General features: G+C 41.0%; 1 protein-coding gene across 3 annotated transcripts in view; it reads left to right on the forward strand.

Moving 5' to 3' along the window:
- Positions 1-4,976: 4,976 nt before the first annotated feature.
- Positions 4,977-22,774, forward strand: part of Pdgfc (platelet derived growth factor C) — a 186,056-nt gene continuing 168,258 nt past the window's right edge. Inside the window, exon 1 of one of the 3 annotated variants that reach the window (XM_074041760.1) lies at positions 4,977-5,592. In XM_074041760.1, the coding sequence (XP_073897861.1) occupies positions 5,475-5,592 (118 nt within the window). In that variant the 5' untranslated portion in view covers positions 4,977-5,474. The remainder of the gene's footprint in view (positions 5,593-22,774) is intronic. The other 2 variants (XM_020187124.2, XM_074041761.1) reach the window with 2 other exon arrangements.

Genomic DNA, 22,774 nt, shown 5'->3' on the forward strand with positions numbered 1-22,774 from the left:
ACAGATTGATTATCTGTACTTTGCTAATGGCAATATTATTTCCTTATTATTTATAAGTTTGTTTTATATATGTTATTTTTTTTTTTTACTTTGACATTCTACTTTGGACCACGCTTTAACCATTTTGGAGTTTCCTATCATGATATCAACAAAATATTAAAAATTAAAATGTAGTTATTTAGTTCTCTTAAATCCAGTAAAATTCTTACTACTTGCCCTGATTAGTGATTCTGGGAGACCTTTCTTTTGGGTTATTAATAGAATTTTTTCCAAACCATAACAATAGCAGATAAACTAAGACTACTTTTGTTACACAAGTTTACAATGATGCTGTCAGGAAGACATCTCAGAAATGAGGCGAGGAAATCTCTGTTCTCTCATTTATTATCACAGAAGTGCAATGAGATAAAAAAATATTTCCAACATTATTTAAAATAGCTCAGAGAATCAAAGAATTCTAAAGCAGTAAGAGGATTTAGACAGATTTCAGAGTATATTTCTTAAGAAAAAGAAACCAAGGGGCAGAGAGGATTCCTGTTTGGTAGAGATAAAAACATACTCAGTTGTTGGACTCCCACCTTCCAGTGAAAGGAGCTTTTGCTGTGGTGGTTCCAAGGTTACCAGGGCTCCCCTTTCTCTAAAGCTGTTTCTGACTCTGGAGTCAGACAAACACTTCTGTGATTTTGGAAGAGTCTGTGTATACTCAACCATTGTTCCAAAAAAGAAATAGTGGCTTTACTTCAGTGAAAAAGGCCACAAAGAGCCACTCCAAGACCAGTATTTGTCACCCATGTCTTCATTCCACACACCTGTAACTCCTCACTCCCCACTCTGTTCCCTAAAAAGGTCAAAATTAAAAAGTACATCCATTCCATGGAGAGCCAGGGCCTCAGCAAAATCTTCCATGTGGCCCAGTGTGGTGGCTCAAACTTGTAATCCTATTTGGGAGGCTGATATCTGGAGGACTGCATTTTGAGAGAGGCCAGGGCAAATAGTTCTCAGATCCCATCTCCAAAATAGAGCAAAATGGATTGGAGGTGTGACTCAAGTGATAAGGTGCCTGCTTTGCAAGTGTGAAGCCTGAGTTCAGATTGCAGACCCACCCCTCAAAAATATAGATAGATAGATAGACAGATAAATAGATACCATACCACCTATCACAGCAGGCAAGCCTTTCCTAGGTTATACTCAGAGATAGAGGTACCTGATCCCAGAAGAAAAAAATGTGCGTCATTATTTCTAGGGTGAAAAAATCAACCTCTACTTTTTATTTTTTTTAAGTCAAACTTTTTGCCTCTTGCTATACCTAGAGATAGCAAGGTAATGCTTTTCAAGATGGGGTAGCTGGAGAAACTAGTGAGAATAGGGTGACTTTAAGGCAGAGTACTTACTTCATTTATTTATTTGCTTTATTTTTTTCCCCCAAGAACAGTCATTATTCTGGCTGTGGTTTGTGGCAATTGCTTTGCTTACTAATGATTTCCTGGGCCCAGTCTTTTCCATATGTGTATATAATTGTTGCTAGTTAGCCATTCTGGAAACAGGAGGGGCATTTATGTAGAACAAAGCTTTCTGAACGTTAGGAACTTGTGCTCAATTACCTGCCACTAGAATGCTGAAAAGTTCTGGGAAAATCTTAAAATAACTTTCTTTCTTTTCTTTCTTTCCTTCCTTCCTTCCTTCCTTCCTTCCTTCCTTCCTTCCTTCCTTCCTTCCTTCCTTCCTTCCTTCCTTCCTTCCTTCCTCCCTCCCTTCCTTCCTTCCTACTTTCTTTCTCTCTTCTTCTCCCTCTCCTTCTCTAACTCCCTCTGTATATGTTGTGCATCCTGAAACAGAAGGAGAGCAAGAAAATTTATATCTGATTTTCTCAGGCAAAAATAAATCTCCATGGTTCCTGGCTTTCTGGATGTTTTAGTGATTAGCTTTGGAGAAAGTTATTTAAATTATTCACTTAAAAGAAAAATTCTGGTGACACCTACTACCCTCCCCCAATGACCATTGTTAGGAGTCAAGATCATTCTGTTATACTTTTAGGTGGATTCCAGAGGTAGCAGTCTCCTTGTATCCAATAGGAATGGCCATGGTCACTCCTTCTTAAGGTTTAAGAAAACATCAAAACCACAAAGAATGTTTGAAATTATTTTCTCTTGGTTGGCGGGATAAATGCCTTTCTTTCCTCAAGGAAAATGCCTTAGGCCAAAACAAAGCCACAGTCATCCAAATACGTTGCTTAGTATTTGCACAGACTTAGATTTATATAAAATTTACTTTCAATGAAGGATTTCATTTTTCTAGGAAAGGTTTAAAAGCAGAATGGGACAGGAAGACCAGCAGAGGATAAAGTGTTAAAAAGAATCAACTATGCCAAGGGCAAAAGCAGTTCAAGCAACAGCAATGCAAGTACATTGAAGGGAAACCAGTCAATGTGCATGTGATTTTTGTCTAGGGGTCGTTCAGGAGCACCTGGCTGGCTTTATTTATAAGGCGATTGTCAAATCAATCTGTGGAATATGGATGAGGTGAAACACAGAGGTGGAGTATTATTTTAGATCATCTGTAACTTTTCAAACACAGCCTTCGTGCTGAAATTCCTGGGAGAATGTAAGTGAATGCAATAAAGAAACCCGTCAGTCAGTCAAGTGTTTATTTATTATCCCCTGTGCCAGGCACTGTTCTCACCAATATGAAATGATACAAAAGAAAGCATAGTCATCACCCCTATAATCTCGAGTGGATTAAATCTGCAGACACACACATACACTAAGTGGGTGGTCAGGAAGCTCAACTGTATGGTTATGCAATAAGCTCACTTAGAAAAATCCTGACGAGGAAACCAAACCTAGAAAATTAGAAAGACTAAAGGAAAATGAATTATATTACAAATAGATTAAAATGGATTCATAAGGCATGTCTTTTATGACTCCTGTGGCTATTAAAATTGGGAACATTCCCCTCCTTCACAAATTCACAAAACACTTTTGGAAGACATTTATTGTGCAAAGATGGATTCTCCCTGATGCCCAGAAGTCGATAATGAGTAAAATAACAAAGCTGTGTTCACCATACTAAAAATTCTTAAAGCCAAAGCCAAAATTTATTTAACTTTATATCCAGCACTCTGAAAATAGATAAAAGAACGAATGGATGAGACAGATTGGTATAGATTTCAAAGAGGTGGAGACCCCAGAAAAATTTTATTTTTTGGTGCTGGGATGGAACCCAGGGCCTCCTGCATATTAAGCAGGTGCTGTACCACTGAGCTACATATCCAGTCCCCAAATTTTAAGAGGGAAAAAGAAAAGGACTAATATTCCAAGCAGAGAGGTCTGGTTGGTGGCAACCAAGTAGAGAAAGAACTTGGCATTTGGTTTGGTCCATTAGTACATCCCTGCCCCAAAGCTACTCCTTGGTTTTTGGAACATTGTTATCTTGATTCTGTGTTCCAGTCCAAGCAATTGAACATTTTGCTTGTTTAACAAAAGGTTGGGTACAATTCTGATTTGCCTGTCAGGGCACTTACTTGCTTGGTATTAAGGTTTTTTTTTTTTTTTTCTTTTTTACATTTTGAATCCATTACCCCCAAAGCTGCTTCTTCTTTTAAAAATACAGCTTTCTGACTCTGTGCTTGTGCTTTCAACACTTTCCCAAAGATTTTCTGCTCCTCTGTAAGGAAAGCATGCTCCATCCTGTCACGGACACATGCATCACACATGGCAGCACCTAGGCCCGGTTGACATGTTTTTCTCTTTAGACAGTCTCCTAAGAACTTTAGGTCTCAGCAGGAACCCTCAAAGTCACTCTGGGCGCAGGCCACACATGGATTTTGGTGCTTTCTCCACCTTCTTGGTATCAAGACTCACAGTTGTATTTCCAGGGTCTCAGGACAGCCTGGTGAGCCTAGGAAGGTGTATCCAACCAGGGGCCACTGCGAGTGCCCCTAGGCACAGTGTGTGTGTGTGTGTGTGTGTGTGTGTGTGTGTGTGTGTTTGTGTGTGTGGTGATCCCAATATTATGCTGCCCTATTAGTGTGGAAACCACACCAGGCCTGGGATTTGTCTGTTGTCACTGCCACAGTCCCAGCGCCCAGCACAGTAGGTGCTCAGTAAATGAACACTACTGCTCCACAATTTTCCTTTACTTTTGCTTTTTGGATACTGCTTCAGAGCACATAGAAGTGGGGAATCTTTGAAATAAAGGGTCCCTTCTTCCTTCAATCCACAGACTCTGGCCACCGGTCTCAGCAAAGCCCTGTGGGAGTAGGGGTCCCCTCGTTAACGAGGGGTGAGTCAAAGCTGCAGAGCTGCGGGGAGGAGCTGAGCAATTCTCTCCCACTTCTTCTGGCCTCCGCAGCACCCTTCGGCGGCCCGCTTGCTCCTTATTTGGGGTTAGGGGCGCCGGTGGAGAGGCAGCCAGGGGACGCCCAGGCGACATTCCTCGGCGCGCCGTTTGGGTTCCGTCTGCGGCGCGCCCCGCAGCACCCCGTCTGCGCCAGCACCTGTTGGACGGCCAGCTGGCGGCCCGACCCCCGGCCGCCCCGCGCCGCCCGCGGGACCGCGGCTCAGGTCCCCCCCCCGCCGCTGGGGGAAGGTGGAGAAGGGGAGGGGACAAGCGAGGTCCTCCCGGCCCGCCCGGCCTTCCCTCTCCAGCCCGGGTGGAGACGCCGCCGCGCCCCGAGGTTAGAGCCGACCCGAGGCGTGGGGGAGGGGACCGCCCGGAGCCCGCGGCCACCCCGAGCCCCCCGGCTTCCAGCAGCGGGCCGCGTGCCCGCACAGGCTGAACTTTGGTTGCGGAAAACTGCAGCCAGGTGCCGGGATCCGAGCGGCGGTGGACGGGACCCGCGCCGCGCCCGCGCAGGCAGGACTGGCGAGCCGGCCCCGCGGCCTCCCTGGGCCCGGAGCCCCGGTCCCGCTCCCGCCGCCGCCCCGGGGACCCGCGCGGCGCCCTCGCCGGGTTTCTCCCCCTCCCCCTCGGGGGTGGGGGTGGGGGTGGGGCGGGGAGAGGGCGCTCGGAGAGCCGCATCGATTGGCAGCTTTGTTATTGATCCGAGAGCGCTGGCCGCCGACCGGACTTCCAGACGGGCTCCGCGAGACCCCTGAGTCCTCGCCTCGCCTCGGGCCCCCAAACTGACAGGTGCTCGGTGCAAGTGGCTGGTGACTTCTCGCCGCTCCCCCGGCTCCCCCGCGTCCCCACCCCCCTCTTTCCTCCCCCACCCCCACCACTTCGGCACAGCTCAGGATTTGTTTAAACCTTGGGAAACTGGTTCAGGTCCAGGTTTTGCTTTGATCCTTTTCAAAAACTGGAGACACAGAAGAGGGCTCTAGGAAAAAGTTTTGGATGGGATTATGTGGAAACTACCTTGCGACTCTCCGCTGCCAGAGCCCGCTCGGCGCTTCCACCCCGGGCGGTGGTGAGAGACTCGGAGTCGCCGCTTCCCCAGTGCCCGCCGCGAGGGAGCTCTCGCCACAGTCAGCCAAATGCTCCTCCTCGGCCTTCTCCTGCTGACATCTGCCCTGGCCGGCCAGAGACACGGCACTCAGGCGGAGTCCAACCTGAGCAGTAAGTTGCAGTTCTCCAGCGACAAGGAGCAGAACGGTGAGTGTCCCCCACCCTCCCCGCGCCCTGCTCGAGGCTCGCCTTGCGTTCCCCTTGGGGTGGTGGTGGCGATGCCCACCAGCTGCGGAGCATCTCCGGGTCTCTGCGCGTCCAAATGCGCGCCCCGTGCGTCCGCGTGGACTTCTGGAGGCTGCCTGTAGTTTGCAATCGCCAGCTGCCCCCAACTCTAACCCGGCAGCCTGAGCGCGCTGCAATCTAAGGAAGGAGAGGACAATTCTGGGAGCGATTGTGAACGTCAGATCAAAGCACGTTGTACTGTCGCGCTTTTCCAGAGCTAGAAGTTCAAGAACTGCTGGAAAAAGGAATCTGAAATGAATGAGTCTTGGCATGTTGGACTTCACTCAGATCGTTTTGGGGATTTCAGGAAACATTAGCAGCGCGTTAATTGAAACACTCTAGACGGAACAGCATCAGTTAATAAGTAGATGTGAGATATAAAGTGAAGAGGCTGCGTGGACGTGTTTTAGGAGAATCAAAGAGCGCGTTTATTTCTCTTAGCCCCCCCCCCCCACCTTTTAAACGTGTGCCTTTGTACTCTGAAGTTCTTACCTTTCTGGTGTTGTGTTTTTTGTATGTGTTACTGAATGACTGCTATTTTCTGTGTGCTGGAAACGACTTAACCCTGCATAGGAAATGAGAATTACTTTCAGCTTTCAAGTGTACCTGAAATGTTTAGAAAACTCTCCAATGCAAGTTCCCTTGGGCTGGGATTGCACAGAGCTGGAGAAAGGCTCCTTTCATAAAACCAGGGAGGCTTCGGGGTGTGTAATTTGCTTAGCCTCTGAACCCCAAATGATTTACATCATTCGATTTCTAAACTCTTTTTCTCTTGATCTACCATTATGAAGTCATTCTTGAGACGCCTTTGTAAATAGAAATTTTATACTGCACATGAAACCACAATGTTAATGTAGGCTGCCTAAAATTGGAATATTAAACACCCTGTTTACAAGTGGCGGTTCTTACTGTTCTTTGAAAAGAAATGATCCACGTTTTTCTGCTTTGTATGTCAGCTGTTGACAATGCAAGGATGCTATGGCCGCACCTACCAGGTGAGGCGAACACAAGCAGCATACCTGCAAAATCAGAATGAAGTAAACTCTAGTTTTAAGTCACTGAGACTTTTTTCTTTACATATGGGGGTGCTTCAAAGCATCAAGTATGGATTTGAATTCTGTGAAGTGTTCATCTTTAAGAAAGCACAGGAAGTTCTAGAGTACAAAACTAGACAAAATGAGAATTTCTGGAGCTTTGGTAGACATTATTTGCATCTGTTCCTTGTATCACAAGACCTAGTGTCACATTTTCAGCCAGTATTGTTGTGTTTGCTCCTTGTCACTTACTAATGTGATGGCACCTGCAGGCTCCTTGAGCTGCTGACCAAAGGGCAGCCTAGGGTTCCATCTGCAGTCACAGGACCTCAGAGGGCTGGGAAAGTGATCAAAGAGCCATAGCACCAGCTGTACCCAGGCAGGAAACAGATCAGACCAACCTTTGTTCTTTCTCATGCAAAAAAAAATGTCCACTTTAAACTATTGCTTTTCATGACACTGTGTTCTCCGTAATGACAACAGCGCATGGTCTCCCTGGCTTCTGTGCTTCTGTTTTTTGTTGTTCTGGTCCTGTATCAGCTCCTGCAGTGTCTTCGCATCTCCCAGACTCCCTTGCCACCTGTGTCTTCTCTTGTACTTATAGTAGTTCTTTCTCATTAACTTGCATCTGGCGCCAGAGCTTTCAGACTTGCAATCATTGGCCACCTTACTGAGTAGGTTCATACCTTCAGAAGAGGTGAGTTCATGAAGCCAGGCCAGGAGTACTCTGTTGCCATCTGAGGCTGGGTCATTTCCATTCCTAAGATGCATGATGCTCAAGATAGCCTGGTTGTTTCTCATCTGTGGGCAGATGATTGCCTATGTTTAGCTCTTGGAGAGTTGGCAGAAGGAGGTACTGGAAGTAGAGGAACTATTCACCTTGTAGTTTTTAGCCTAAGGAGAAGTGGGACTGGCTACCACTAGGGGGCAATATAGAGCTATTTTTCTGCACATGCTCAGGTTGAGTTTTATGCTCAATCAAGGTTCCAACCTTTGAGGATAACAGGTGGGTATAAAGAAGATCCCTCTGGAATGTGACCAGATTCAACAACTTCTTCTTCCTCTCCTTCAACTTTAAAATTTTCTATTCCCTTATTTGGGTATTTTTCACCTTCACTGGGCTATGATTTATTTTTGATTCTTAGGTTTCTCTCTATCTAATTATCTTCTGATATTCCCGAGGATACCTCACAAAAATGCTACAGGCCCAGTTTTTGGGTTGCATCATTTTGTGAAAGGTCTTCTAACTGACAACAGGAGATGTGCAGATTGGTCTTTTGTGATTATAAGACCTCATGTTTGCTTTCAAGGACCCCACACCATCCCTTTTCCTGAGTAGCCACACTCTCAAATGGCAGTTATTTAAATCTCAAGTATTAATCATATGTTAATTTGATGTCATCAATGGAAATTCAGTGCTATAGCTTTGCTATATATATATATATATATATATATATAGAGAGAGAGAGAGAGAGAGAGAGAGAGAGAGACTGGAACACATGGGCAGGATCCAGAATTAGGGATAAATTTCATTTACCCTGTTGTTAGCTACTAGGTTTTTGATTTAATGTAGGATTTCAGTTTACTGTAAAAAATAGCTTTGTCCTCCAATAATTAAGTTGCCTTTTTTTTCTTGATTTTTTTTTGTTTGTTTTTGGTTTTTAGTGGTGGGAATTGAACCCATGGCCTCATGCAAGCTAGATAAGCACTCTACCACTAAGTCCAATCCCAGCCCTTGCTCCTTATTCTTTATGTTACTTTAAACTCTGAAGTGTCACATATATAAGCAGATTTAACTTAAGGAAAGGGATAAAGATAACACTGAGGTTCTTGGAGGATTCTGGCCTGTAAACTTCACATGAATATGGGAAAAAATAATGGGCATTGATTTTAGATGAGAATGTCTATCATGAGAAGGGTAGGTTCCGGGATGTCGCTTCTCAGTTACAGCAGAAGAAATCATATATATTCAGAAATAAGCAAACAAATAAAACAAAACTTAGCTTATTGTGTCCAATGTGTGCAGCCTACACAGAGGACAGTCACTAAAAATGCATCGTCTACCTTCCATCATTGGTGAGTGATATGAATCTACCCTAATCTGAAATGTGCTTCTTGCATTCCTCATTTTCTTAAAAGTTTAAGTTTTGGTTTAGAATATGACTTTATTAGTTAGGGTTCGCTTATGAGTGTCAATTATTTTATGTTCTTTTTAAGGGTTTTTGTGGCGTGTTGGGCAATTTACTTTGGGAGCAAGGTCCACCAGCAATGCCTTTTTTTGGCATTATCTTGTATTTGGATTTTTTTACCCCTCTTGTTAGTGCCAGTTTTCTCTTCCTACAGCTGCCATGTGCCTGTGCCTAACAAAAGTGTACCCAATGCTCAGTTCTCTGTAGGTGGCAGCTTCAAAGCTCTTTAATTAGCAAATAGGTAATCACATTTTTAGAACAGTGTCCAACAGTAAGTAGCTCTGATTAAGGGCTACAGGGGACTTTCCTACAAGTCACTCTATAAGTTTCAGTGCATGACCTTTGCAATTTTTTTGTTATTTAGAGCCTTTTTTTTTTCTTAAAAAAAAACCTTCTTCCTGGTTTTCTGCCCTGTTTCAGAGAACTGAGGAAGTTAAATAAATAAAGTTACCATTATGTAATGATGAATTTTGTCTTTCACAGTAGGTGTTAAGAAAAAACCCCATTTTATTATATGTTAACTGTTTTTTCCCCTACCATCTGTAATTTTCTACATTTAATCTGAAATACTTTCTATTTAAAAGATGTTCAGGAAGTATGAGCAATCTGTAGGAAGGTTCAGGGACTGCTCTATAATTATTAATTCGTATGTCAGTGAACATCGGGATCAGACTCTAAACTTTGTCTGTGGTGCCATTTTGCAGAGCTTTGTCTCGGTCACCCAAATCATACCTTTGTCTCTTCTCATTTCATCCTTCAGGATGTACTTACCTCTTACATATCTTCTTTATGTTCCCTCTTCTTTATGCTTCTCAACCTTTGTAGTGCTAAGATTCTTAGTTTTACCTCCAGACTTTCATGTCTTTAATACAAACAAAATTCAAACAATGTGATGCATTAAATAAGAATGAATGGAGACATTCATCTACACTATAAAACAAAATAAACTCACAAAAACCAGAAAACCCTCAAGTCTACTAAAATTTTCCCATAGGTTTTGCTTTGTGGTAGTCAACATGGTCATGATCAAAGTCCTTTCATTGGCTTACTCTAATTTTATTGTTTCTGATTATTTTATTTGAAAATATTACACATAGGCAGAATAGCTCTATATTACCTCATGTAGCTCATTTCTTAAACAGGTCCTATGCCCACGACTTGAGGGACCTATAATGAGGAAGGGGTATGCATGGCTTCTTCCTGGCCTTTGTCCTGCAGCTCCTTTGGCTTTAGCTTCCCAAGGGTCAGGACCTGGGAAAAGATGGAGAGAGTATGCTTGGTTGAACTTTCCTGTCATCTACACTGAATGGATCACTTTCCCAGACAGATCTTTTTTCTAACCAATTAGTCAGTTAGTCACCCCTTGCTGTCTCTTCAAGGTTAATTAACTATATAGTGTTTACCGTACTTTGATACTATTCTTGTTGTTCCTTAATTCATTCTTTTATTGTCTACATAGCCTTCCCTACTCCCACTATGAATTCTAACAGCGTGGGCCTTGTCTGACTTGCTCTCTGGAGGAGCTACAGCACCTGGAACACGGTACAGCAATGGTGTGTGCACAGGAATTAGCTGTTGAATGGTTCTGTATGTGCGGTGACTTAGAGAAAGACTGTCCTGTCTACAACAGGGAGTTCACTTCAAAGTTCTGTTTTTGGTCTTCGGATTTCCACACTGCTTGGCCTTTTTCATAGGAAGATCAACTTGTAAGTGATGGGATGTGCCAGAGTACTACTTTATAATCTTGGGAAAAATACCATGTCACCAAGTAATCAGGAACAAGTGAGTGAGTAGGTTTCCCAGACCTGGTGTTGAGTGCTCTTAAAAGTGCCATTACTGTGCTTGCTCTTGTGTTGTCTGAGGATGGGGATTTGATGTGGACCAAAGACTCTGAGAATGGTGAGGGAGTAACAAGCCTGCAAAATGAAAAGCAAAAGGTACTTTTCACTTTCTGCTTGTGGCTCTTGCATGATTTGTACCATGAAAGGCTAGAAATCAGCAGTAAGTAGTTGGAATAATAGATGCTTATGTTAGAACCAGTTAGGCAAAATAGAATTATAGTGTCAGAAGACATCTTTAATAACAGCATTTCTTTATCATGTAAGAAAGGTTGTGTGCTTTTGCAAGTGTGAGGCGAGATACGGACCATTGCCCTTAAAACATTACTTATCAGAACAGTAATGAAAACAATCTTATAATAATCATATTAGTTATATAGGACATCTTATTTTGCTAGCATATAGTACTTCTGTTGGTATAGATATTTGAGGATTTGGCAAATGGCTAGAAATGGTGCTTGTCAGGTTGTTGCCATTGCATATAAGAACCCTATGTTAAGTAGATATACCAGGTCCATAGATGAATGATTTTAATTTAATATTTTGGTTTCTTAGTTGATGGTGCTGAAGAGCATGGTTGACATTGGCCTGCTTGGTTCTACAGGAAGTTTCATGTTTTTGTTTCCAAAATAACTTCACATTTTATGTAGCCAGATGTTTATAAAATGTTAGTAAAAGTACCAGAGAAATTAGTAAGTAATCATATTTAGTGAACTCTAGAAAACACAGTGTGCTTTTTTTGAAGTGGATTTAATGAGTGATCTTAAATGTTATATATGTTATATTATATGGAATATTCCACTTAGAAGTCCACTTCTCAATGTCAAGAACATCAGAAAATAAATTCACAGTAGTGGATTTCAATGGCATGCCTAAAATGGTACTATGTTTAACTTTTATTTGTGAAGTTCTTAAATCTGAAAGCAAAAGGAGCTAAAAGTTATAAAGAGGAGCTTTAATAGTTACGTTTGTCATTAAAGCCAAGTTGTTAAGAATGCTACTTTTGATAGCATTGACTCATTTTTCCTTTTCCTTCATGAGAATACTTTACAAATTTAGTTCTGCTAATTTTAACTGTCATCAGACTTGGCATTACACTTCACGTGCCTCCTTCAAACAGTTATTTCTTGTCACCTGGTGCTACATAGCCTCCTCCTCCGACATTTGTCCACATTTCTAACTCAAACTAATTTTGCTAATTTTCACTAATTTTGCTTTCTTGGTGTTCTGTGTAATTTCTTCTATTTTCAAATTATGATGATTTGCTCTAGGCTCTATCCATTTCAAATGGTAATTGAGTCATTTCTCAAGCAGGTGAAATGTGTATGGGAGCACTTGAAGGAAGCCAACATTCCAAACTGCAGAAAGCACATTAATACAAGGATATACTTTGCTATTGTGTACACAGTGCTTTGATAAACCTACAAGAGCCACCAGGAAGATCACAAGAGGGGCCATATTTGGATGAATCCTTTGGGGACAGGTACATGGGTCTAACACCACTGTGTTATAGGTTTGCAAAGCTTCACGACTCCCCAGGAGTACCTGTTAGGGGCCACGGGTTTTTTTGCTCATTGCTTGCAGATAGTATGCTGTTTATCTGCATACATCCCTATGAGGTATTTAGAAAAACGAGCTGAGTTCCCACAGCTGGTCAGTGTTTTCACCTAGGTCAGACTCCAAGTTAGAGTCACGTGCCTCTTTCTTTGTAAGTTAGATGGTCTAATGTTTTATTAGGACATTGTTTTCATTCTGCCAATATTTATGAGCCTGTGCTCACTCCCAAGCTCTGCCCTGTGTGCTGGGTACACAAAGGGCAGTTCCTGCCTCTGACCCTTCTTTTTTTGGACACAAAGTCACACTTTGTTGCCTAAGTTGACCTTAAACTTGCTGTATAGCCCAAGATGGTCTTGAACTCAGATCCTCCTGCCTTGGCTTCCTGAGTGCTGGGACAGTGCCTGCCTTTGAGAAATCAAACAAGAATGATAGGCAGATCAATCCTTAACCCAATAATCTATTAGTTTTATGCTCAAAGTGCTAGGGAACAGTGTGCTCCGTTTTAATCAATCCTCTCTTGATTACCAAAATGGTTGATTTTTACCTGGACAGGGAGTTCAAGGAGAAAAGTTTCTGAAGAGAGACAGTGGCATGTTTTGAAATGAGTTTTTGAGAGAAAAAGAAGAAAATAACTTAGGCAGAGGAAACAGGCTGAACGAAAGGACAGAGGCATGAAAAACTGTATCATGGATGACAGACATGAAGCGTGTAGAGTAAGACAAGACACAGGGAAAGTGTGGAAAGAAGTCCTGGGCAGATATATTTAAACACCCTACTGTTGTTTGCAATGTATGCTTCCTGCAGCAGTGGAAGTTAACTAAACAAAAGAAAAAATGGTCTTCATGTTCAAGATTCAATCAGATCTCATTGTTTTGTTATTTTCTAAGCAGGCATGCAGATACAGAGTTTTGCTTTGGTTTGTGTAACTACTCATTGCTGGAGTTTTCTTTTAGTCATGTTTGGAAGTTCTGAACTGGCCAGAAGAGCAGGCTGCACAGCCTGGGTTCTAGCACTAGGCTCAGCCTGTGGCCATGCTGCTCCATGTTGCCTTCTTTATGTAAACAAAGAGCTATTTTCACACTTCATTCGCAGAATGGATAGCATGCAGAAGGAGGTAAGGAGGTTGGGTGAGGGAGCAGGAAGCTAATATAAAAGGAAGGCGGCTTCAGCACACTGAACTAGTGTAATGAAGCTATTACACGGCAAACAAAGACAAGGGAAAGATTTCAAGTTTAGTAGACTATTAATTCCTGAATCATTTCTCTGGTGAGGTTCATTCTGACCCCTGTACACGTACAATGTGAGCAATACCCGTGGTACTTAAGGATTAGACATGATTGAATTCTCTTGGTGAGTGTGCTGTCTTGGTACCACTCCATTTTTTGAAGCTATGCTGCTTTTGTGTTCTAGGAAATCCTTGTTTTGGGTGGATTCTGTTTTATGCATTTCAGTATTTGTGTGTGAGAGAGATAGGCCTCTGTGCCTTATATGCCCAGTTTGGCCACTGCACCTGTCCTTGGAGTCACTACAAAGATGAGAAACCATCAACAACATAAGTTAGACTTAGGTGGTGCTTATCTCATGTTGTTTCTGGCAGTTCTTTCTACTGCTATTTATAAAGACATCTGTCTTTTAAACAGTCATATTATTTATCTTTTTTTTTTTCCACAGAGGAATAAATCACAGCTTGTCATTGTCTGGGGTGATTAGAAATACACATTGGGAATCACTAAGGCATTATAATTTATTTTTCTGTGGCAACAGGCAATGTTTAAAATCAGTGTAGTCAAAAGGAATATTTGCTTAAAATGGAGTAAGATGTGAACAACTAGGATGGAATAAATATTCACTTCTCGTACTGTAAATTTCTTACCGGGTTTGGGAAAGAGCAAATCTGAATGTTTATTTTTGTTTTACATATTTTAAACCAAGACATGATGGCAGGTAGGGTGCAGATTGTTTTAAGAACATAGGAAAAAATACTATAAATCCACAGTAACCCTTAGTAGAATGTGACGTGCCATCATATGACCCATTTGGAGGTCAGATAAAAATTCACCAGGGGGCTGAGAGTGTAGCTTAATGGTGGAGCATTTGCTTAGTTTGTGTAAGGCCTTGGGTTTGATCCTCAGTACCAAAAAAATCAATTGACTTGGATACCTTATAGTGATTTGTGGATATGTGAACACTGTAGAAATAAGAAAGAAGTTGGGATAATGTTGGTTTGAAAAGCACAGATCTGCACATCTGTTGCCAGAGGTGAGCTGTCATGGAGGCAAGGTTCCTTCTCTGGAGTGTGTTGCTCTTGTGGCTAATATAGGTAGTTAAAGAGGATTCTTCCTGTTTGATAAGCAGTAATGTCTACATAACTGTATATTGTCACTGAATTCACTTTTGCTTATAAACAAAATTGCACTATTTCTGGAACTCTTCATGAAAATAAATCACCTTTCCCACAGCAGAGACTAGGCTGCATAAAACACTAGCATTTTCATAGTTTCAGTTGTGTTAGACGTAGATGTAATTGGTTCAACTGTATCTTTTCTTTGTGTAGGTCACTTTGGTAAAAGGTATGATACTTATTTCTAGAAGAAGCAGAAATCTAAAAATAGCAGGGCTTTCCAGGTGAAAATCTGGCCAGGACACTGAGAGATGCTAAGTCTAGAAACCTAATTGATAAATATAAACCTTTTAAAAAGTGGTTTTCATGAGAATTTTAGCAGACTTGAGGTTTAAAGGCATGACTGAGAATGCAAAATTAGGAATTAAATCATCTCTCTGCTTCCTTAAAAAAATGTTTTTCTTCCTGGTGGAAAATTTATTTTTAATCTGTACCGATAACTTTTAATAGGCATCAGTTGGGCACCCCATTAAACTAACTGCTTTAAAATGGTTTCCTTTTAGAACCAACATTTACATCCTAGGAAATCAATTAAGGTGTCTGGATATTGCATTTCCCTTACAATCTTCCTTTGCCTTCCTTTCTGAATGGTTAACCTACCATAGCAAAACACTCAGAGGTGCAAATCTTCTGAAAGAAGTGCAAATGCTACTTTTTTACTTGGAAAAATGGAAAAATAGAACTTATTTACTATATCTGCTGAACATTTAAAACTGCATAAAGCACAGGAAATACTTCTGGTGTGTGGAAATGTGTGGTGTTTCCAAACTACAAACATTGTTCTGAAAATTTCCCCGGTAGTGGTGAATTATATGAGACTACGTCCTTCTAAGGAAGGCTTGTTTAACTAGCTTGTGGTTCTGGGGCTCATTCAAACACTCTTAAACAAAATAAAGGGAATGGATGTAATAACTTCTTTATGGAAAGGCCATAAAAAGCTACAGGGCCATGTAAACAAATTGGGTCATTTACTAGATGTTTAAGTGATAGATTTGCAATCCAAACTCAGGGTGTGTGTGTGTGTGTGTGTGTGTGTGTGTGTGTGATGTTTTATAGGATGGTGACTATATCACATCTTACCTTGAGGATGCGTTTGTGAGCTTGTTTGTCCTGTGTATTTGTTTTTGTATTGTGCATGAAACTTACTGTTGCCATATTTTAGTGCAGATTGAAAACATAGCTAAAATTTTGGCCCTGTACATTTATAAATCTGTTCAACTTTGGAAAATAGAAGTCCATGTGTAAAAAGTTAAGTTGATCTGCTTTTTGGTAGCATTGGGCTCTGTTCAAGGAAAATAAGATGATTGAAATTGAAATTTTCCTTCTGGGTTCAAACATGTCTAAACTAATTGTAAAATAATTGTTCTGGCTTACAAGAGTAGACTCATAACTACAACTATGTAAAGTAGAAATCCAACAGCAGTTATGATTTACAGTCATTGTGACTTGGTCGGTCTTGTAATAAAACCGCTATTGTAACCAACCTCGGGTGACATTCATTTGTCTTACTGGAGAAGAGATAATAAGTCTTGTCCCAGATTGTCTTGCTTTGGGTAGAACGTCTTTATTGTATTAGGAGATTAATTTACATTCTCTGAACTTGGTCATGATGATTGTGCCAGATTGACCCCGTAAGTGGAGCTGGGTGAGTGGGACTGCAAAGCCTACCATGCTGTACGCTGGTGGTGACAACTGGTGGCAGTGTCGTCCAGAAGTACATTTGGAAGTTGAAGTGAGCAAAGTATGCTAAATAATTCCCATGTTGATACCATCACATTCCTTTGTTTTGTGGCTTCTCTCAATTCTGGATCACTCCTTAGGTCTTAGAGGAAGTGATTGTGTAAGAAAGCTTTAGTGTAATCAATGAGCCATTCTGAGTCTTAAAAACTGATGGCATCATACCATATTGGCAACTTTTAAGTGTTGCTGCTGGGGTTGGCAGAGAAATAACTGCTCTGGTTCCACAGGTTTCAAAAACAACAGACAATGGGGGTATTATAGTTTCTGTGTAATGTGTGACTTGCTGTTTCCCCTTTTTATTAAATGAATAACTTAGAGCTAGATGACCTGAAGTCTGAAAAAAAACCCCAAGTCGTCCCTTAAGTTGGATTCTAAGGGATCTTAAAAACAAAATTCATTCCTTTGTGACATAGCTGTCTATACAACTCCCTTCTCTGGTTGTACACTATCTAAATAAAAACTGATGGAACTGAGCTGTATACCACAGAGGGTCACTCGTTCCTACTCCGAACTGTGAAGCATTGTAGAAGACATAAATTAAAATTAGACTTTGTATCAGTCAGCTTTCTGTCACTAGGTAAATAACTGATATATTAAATTTATAAAAAGAAAGGTTTATTTAGGCACATGGTGTTAGAGGTTTCAGTCAACAATCAGGCAGACCCATTGCTTTTAGCATTTGGTGGAGGTTGGTATTCATGGAAGTGGATGGCCAGGAAGCAAAAAAAGAGAGGAAGAGGAAGGGGCTGAGGTCCCATATGTCCTTCAAGGGCACATCCCCAGTGGCCTAAGGACCTCCCACTAAGCTCTACCTCTTCAAGGTTATACCACCTTCTAACAGCAGCATACTGGGGACCAAGACTTTAACACATGGACCTTTGGGGGACACCTGTAAATCCAAACTACAGAAGACTTGTTTATACCTTCAAATAGCATATACTCAAAGGAGGAGGTAATATACACAGCTAGCTATACTATTGGGTAAAACGTGATATGGTTTCAGTGGCTTTCAGAGAAAGTTAAGGTTACTTAAACTCAGCCATTAGAAGAGGTAGAAGAAAGGTGTTGGCAGGGGCTTATTTTGAAGGGACTCAGGAAGTTGCACAGCTATGAACCGGTAGAATCAGGGGTAGGAGGAGATTTTAGGAGATGGAAACTTGTTGAGTAAATAGGCAGAGAAGGAGGTCATGCCATCCAAAGTGCAGTTTGTTTTGAGGGTAATCTCAGAAATAGATTCAGTGGGAGGAGGATCACTGGAAACCAGGCACGGAAGGAAGACCACTAAGGCACTACTTATGAAAATGGCAGAGTGAAGAGTGTTCTCAGCAATTTCATCCCAGCTGTTCGGGCAGCCAAATTATGAATTGGATCTGACACCTGATGGAGTGTAGCAGATGGAGACAGAATGAATGTTGCTGAAAAGTGAAGAATGAAATTAGACAGAAAAGGAAATCCTATATGAAGAATCCTCATGGAAAAGAAGCAGTGAAAGAAAAAAGTCAGCCTTAGGGCAGATGGTGAAGAATGCCACGAAGTAGCAAGAGAAAAGGAACGGAAATTGGCACACAGTGTAAAGCACAACAGAAATTGGACGGTGTGAGGATATGCCAATAGCCTATGATGTTTTCAATGTCAATAGAGGCAAAGCAAAACTTCCGTGCAGTGAGGGGTGTAGAAGGATGGCTAGAGAGTAGACTGTAATAGTGAGACATCACTTTTTTAGGAGGAAAAAGGGTAGTAGAGTGGCCCCAGGATGGAGGGAAGCAAAGGGAATAAGATGTTATGTTTCTTTGCTGGATTGTTTTTGGGGAGTTAGGTGAGAGCCAGAGTTGAGGAACAGGTTAAATATGTAGCAAGAGGCAAAACTTCTGGCTGAAGAAAGTTCTTCTTGTGCAGTTGCTGTTGGATCACAGGTGAAATGCATGCAGAAGGTAAAACAGTGTATCAAATTATTGCTCCAAGAACTGAGAACGCCTAGTAGAGAAGTGGGAATTAAGTGTTGGAGGCAGCAGCCTTGAGATCGGTTTTACAGCATGAGGGAGTAAGAGGGAATGTGGAGCAAGTTTCACAGGGGTTCCCCACCAGTGCAGTTAGATACATCCTATAATAATATTTATTCCTGACTAAAAACTACAGTAGAGGTGTACTAATGTGAGAGGAAAGATGACAAAATAGGGGATTAGTTTGGAATGTAGAGATAGAGGAGAGTGGGGTGGTAGGCGAAGAAGATTCATCAATGCAGTAGCACAAGTTGCAATCAGATGTGGCAGTAAACAGTAGCCATAAGAAATGGGAAGATGTACATTATTAACGATGCACCCAATCTAAATTAGCAAGGACTTTAAACTTACAAAAAGCTTCAAAGATTATTGAAAGCACCATGGAAGTTCAAACTAAATGATCACTGAATGACTTTTACTTTATCTTTCTGGTTCAGATGCCTGTCCAAGTGTGCCCGCAGAAACCATGAAAGATGGAGGAAATGATCTTAAAGTAGCCTGAGCCCCTGCTGTGAAAGTTCTTGTGTCTGTTGCGTGCAATACAGAGGTTTCTTGTTTTAGCAGCTGTTAAAGCCATATAGAAAGTTGGCGGGGGGTCCAAGTTGAAGCAGTCGTTTGCTCTAGAGAACAGACCTTAGGCTGCATGGTCCACACTCTCCAAAGGCTATTTTCTGGGTACATTTGGTTTGTGCATGCTTATTTCATGGGGAAGCCTACATCATGTTTATTTAATCACTGGCAACATGTACATGGAACTGGCCTTGATCAAACACGAGTTCATTTTCTTGTTTATCTTAATTTTTAGTGGTTAGGGGAAATCTTCTCCTACTTCGGGAAGAATATTCCTCCAGACTGTGGCTTTTTTTAGCTCACTTTTAAGTGATACAGAATTATAGAGACATTTCCAATGTAAATATCCTTATAGTTCATAGTCAGGAATGCCCAATCCTTTTGGGGTAATTAAAACGGTAAACGTGACAGCCTTGGATCTCTTCATTCCCTATCTAGGCTTGCTTCTGACTGGAGCCTGGAAGAAGAGAGAGATGGTAATGTTGCTGTGTTTAAGGGATTCAGCATTCATAGAACAGTGTCTGGTCATTTCCCTCAAAAATATGCATGTAGAACACATCTGTTTTACTGTCATTTTGATATCCTGGTACCTGTTTTTGTAGGCATCTCAGTTCCATCATGCTATCCAAGTACACATATGTTAATGATACTTTCTGATTGTCTCTCTCTGTCTCTTATCTCTCTGTCTCTGTCTCTCTCTCTTTTTTTTGTCTCTCTCTCTCTACTGGGTTAGGCAAGTGCTCTACCACTTGAACCCTAGTCCCATCCCCACTTTCTGATTCTCACAGTCTGGCTTATCTCAGCTTCCTAAGTCTGAGAGTATAAATTAAAATGAACAGATTTTGTTCTGTATTCATTCCTTCACCACAATTTAAATGTGTGACACAGTAGATTAAACACATCTAGAATTATTCTCAGTTACTAAATTTCTGCTTTTAGGTGATAGTTATATTTAGTTGTAAATTCTGCAGTCTTGCTGTCATTATAGCAAGTCAAATACTGGTTAACTACGGCCCACACTGTGGCAAAAAGTGTCCTTCTCTGATCAGACTTTTCCCATATCCTCTTACCTGTTGATCATTTTTAGGAGGTTACTGACACATAATCTTCCCACAGTCAAAATTGTGTTTCTTTCTGTCAAGCTTGGAAGGTTGATCCTCCAGTTGGAAAGCACACACGTATCACCTGAGGATTGTGCTAAAATTGGGATTCTGATTTAGGAGGTGTGGGACAGGGCCTGAGAATTTATATTCAACAAGCTACCAGATGATGCTTATGTTGCCAGAATAAGGACCAGACCTGCAGTCACAAAATCTGCTTTGTTGTTCCCAGCATCCACTGTGATCTCACTTCAGTCTTTCTTTGAAAGATGCCACAAAGCTGACCTCTGCTCACCACTTTCTTGACTCTGTACCATTGCAGCTCCTGCAACCAGTAAGTCAGTTCAGTCCCATATACATCGAGTGCCCATTGTTCTGATGACCTTGTCATGCTCTGAAAACAGGTCAGCAGAATGTGTTTTTTTTGTGCACTTCATGTCCTAATCAGCGTGGTTTTTGACAGCCTAGAGATATGTTTGGAATGCTAGAGGAACCCAAGGCAGTTCTACTTCTAGGACAGGAAAGGCTACTCATAAAATCATTGTCTAAGTTGTATCTTGAAGGATAAAGAATTCACCAGAAAAAGAAAAGAGAGGGAGAGTTCTAAGCAGAAGGCATTAACTTGTGAGACAGTATGCAGTCTATTAAAAAAAAAATCACTTCTTTTTGGTGTGAAATAGAATTGAAAAAATTACTAGTTAAATTATGAAGACTCTGTCTGACGTACTTTGAAACATATGTAGAAGGATCTCATAAGACGCCAGGGTGGCACAGAAGGATTGAGGTGGACGGGTAACATATACTGCCCTTTGTATTAGTTGCTAATGCTATATACTGTCTTTTCCTCTTTTGTCAAGTCTTTTAACAGACTGCTCCATATTTATTGAATAATCAGAATTGTCTTTATTATTTTTAAATATTTCTTTTATATTTTTCATATAATTATTTCATCATCCCATAGTATTTTCCCCAGCTTTATTGAGTATATTTGATAAACAAAAAGTGAATGTAACTACCAAATGCAGTGTGTTTTTTGATATATGTAGACATTGTGAAATCATTGCCATGAACCAGCTTATTAATTATCCAACACCTCACATAGTTATCTGCTTTTTCCAAGGTCCTAGAGGGGTGCCAAAATCACCACTTCTACTGTGGAGTCTAATTATGAATATGACTTATCATCCATAATTGTCAAGTGTCAGAGAAGAAAATGTTGAGTAACCTTTGGCATAGTGCCCCATTGAAAGGTGGGACTTTGGGATGAAGTAAAAACAGCCCACTTAGAGCCAACACAGCCTGTTCTGCTGAAGCATTGGCATTCTGGATCTTAAATCATCACTGAGGTCTTTGAATGAGTCATGTGCCTTATTTCACAACTCAAAGATGCAACTAATGTCTGGCTTCGTTTTGAGGAACTAAATGGGGGTACACAGAAGGGCCTCCGTCTTTCTGCTTAGACTGAGTAAAATTAATGTGCAAAGAACCCAATAGGCAAAATTATAATGATGACTGCTTAGAATGTTATTTCCTCAACAAGAAAACAGAAATGTATCATTTCCAGGAAAATTATTTTTAAACTGGGGACTTTATAATAAAGGCTTATTACAGTCAATGTATTGTAGAGAAGAGCATGACTATCAAAAGTCCGTTTTCAATAACTTTAACTCATTTTTGTTTTGAATTATTTTTCTCCTCTGATCTTTCTAGCTAACATGAGCTATAACTCATGTGCGTTTTCATTTTTAGTTTGTTTTTCTTTTTGTGCTTTGGGGTTTTGTGATTGACAACTATGATTTATCTCCTGGAAGGCAAAAATCTTGAAAAAGTCATTTAAAAAAAATAGTCACTCAAAGGATACACATTTTTATTTTTTGGAAATAGAGTTGATTTTTCTCAGTTCTGATCATATGAGACTATGGGCAAGTAGTCCTTAGTTCTGGCATGTGGACAAAACAGAAGCAGACCCTGGAGAAAGAGTTCAGAAATCATGGCAGGAAAGCACATGTTCAGGGGGCCAATATTTATGGTGTCACAACCAAATTAAAAACATACCTTCTGCTATTTACATAAGTGTGCTGCCCAGTTTATGTCCTTGTTTCCCCGTAAATGGAGGGCAATATCCAGAGACTGGGCCATTTATTTTCATTTTCATTTTATTTCTCCATGAGGTAGAGTGAATTGTTTTCACGTTTTTTTGAAGTCAGCCAGAATTAGGAGTGACTTTTAGCAGGGATGAAGACTGGCTTTGTGCTTCCACAGGTACTGTATTCAGGACATTGCATCCTGGTATTCTTAGCTCCTGAGCTAGGAATTAAATGTGCTGGTTATTGATAGTGAGCTTGGACTGTTTCTTGGATAGCTGGGTAATTTTCAGTCTCGCTTATCTGGTGTCTTAGTCCTGGTCTTAGAGAACTTGGATTTTACCTTTTTGGAAAAAAACAGATACATGAGACATTTTATGTCTTTCTATGTCAACTTTTAAAATATTACCATCTGGTAAAATTTTGAGAACAATAAAATGTCAGAAGTATTGTTGGGAGAGCATCTTTTTCTTCTTTGCTTTTATAAGACAAAGACATCTAGTAATTTAAATTTTAATAACACTTGTATGCACTTGCACAGCAACTTAAGTGAGAAAGACAATAGAAAGAAAACTATAGTGGAATTATTGA

Source organism: Castor canadensis, chromosome 9 (genome assembly GCF_047511655.1).
Source record: "Castor canadensis chromosome 9, mCasCan1.hap1v2, whole genome shotgun sequence".
In the NCBI taxonomy this organism is placed as follows: domain Eukaryota; kingdom Metazoa; phylum Chordata; class Mammalia; order Rodentia; family Castoridae; genus Castor; species Castor canadensis.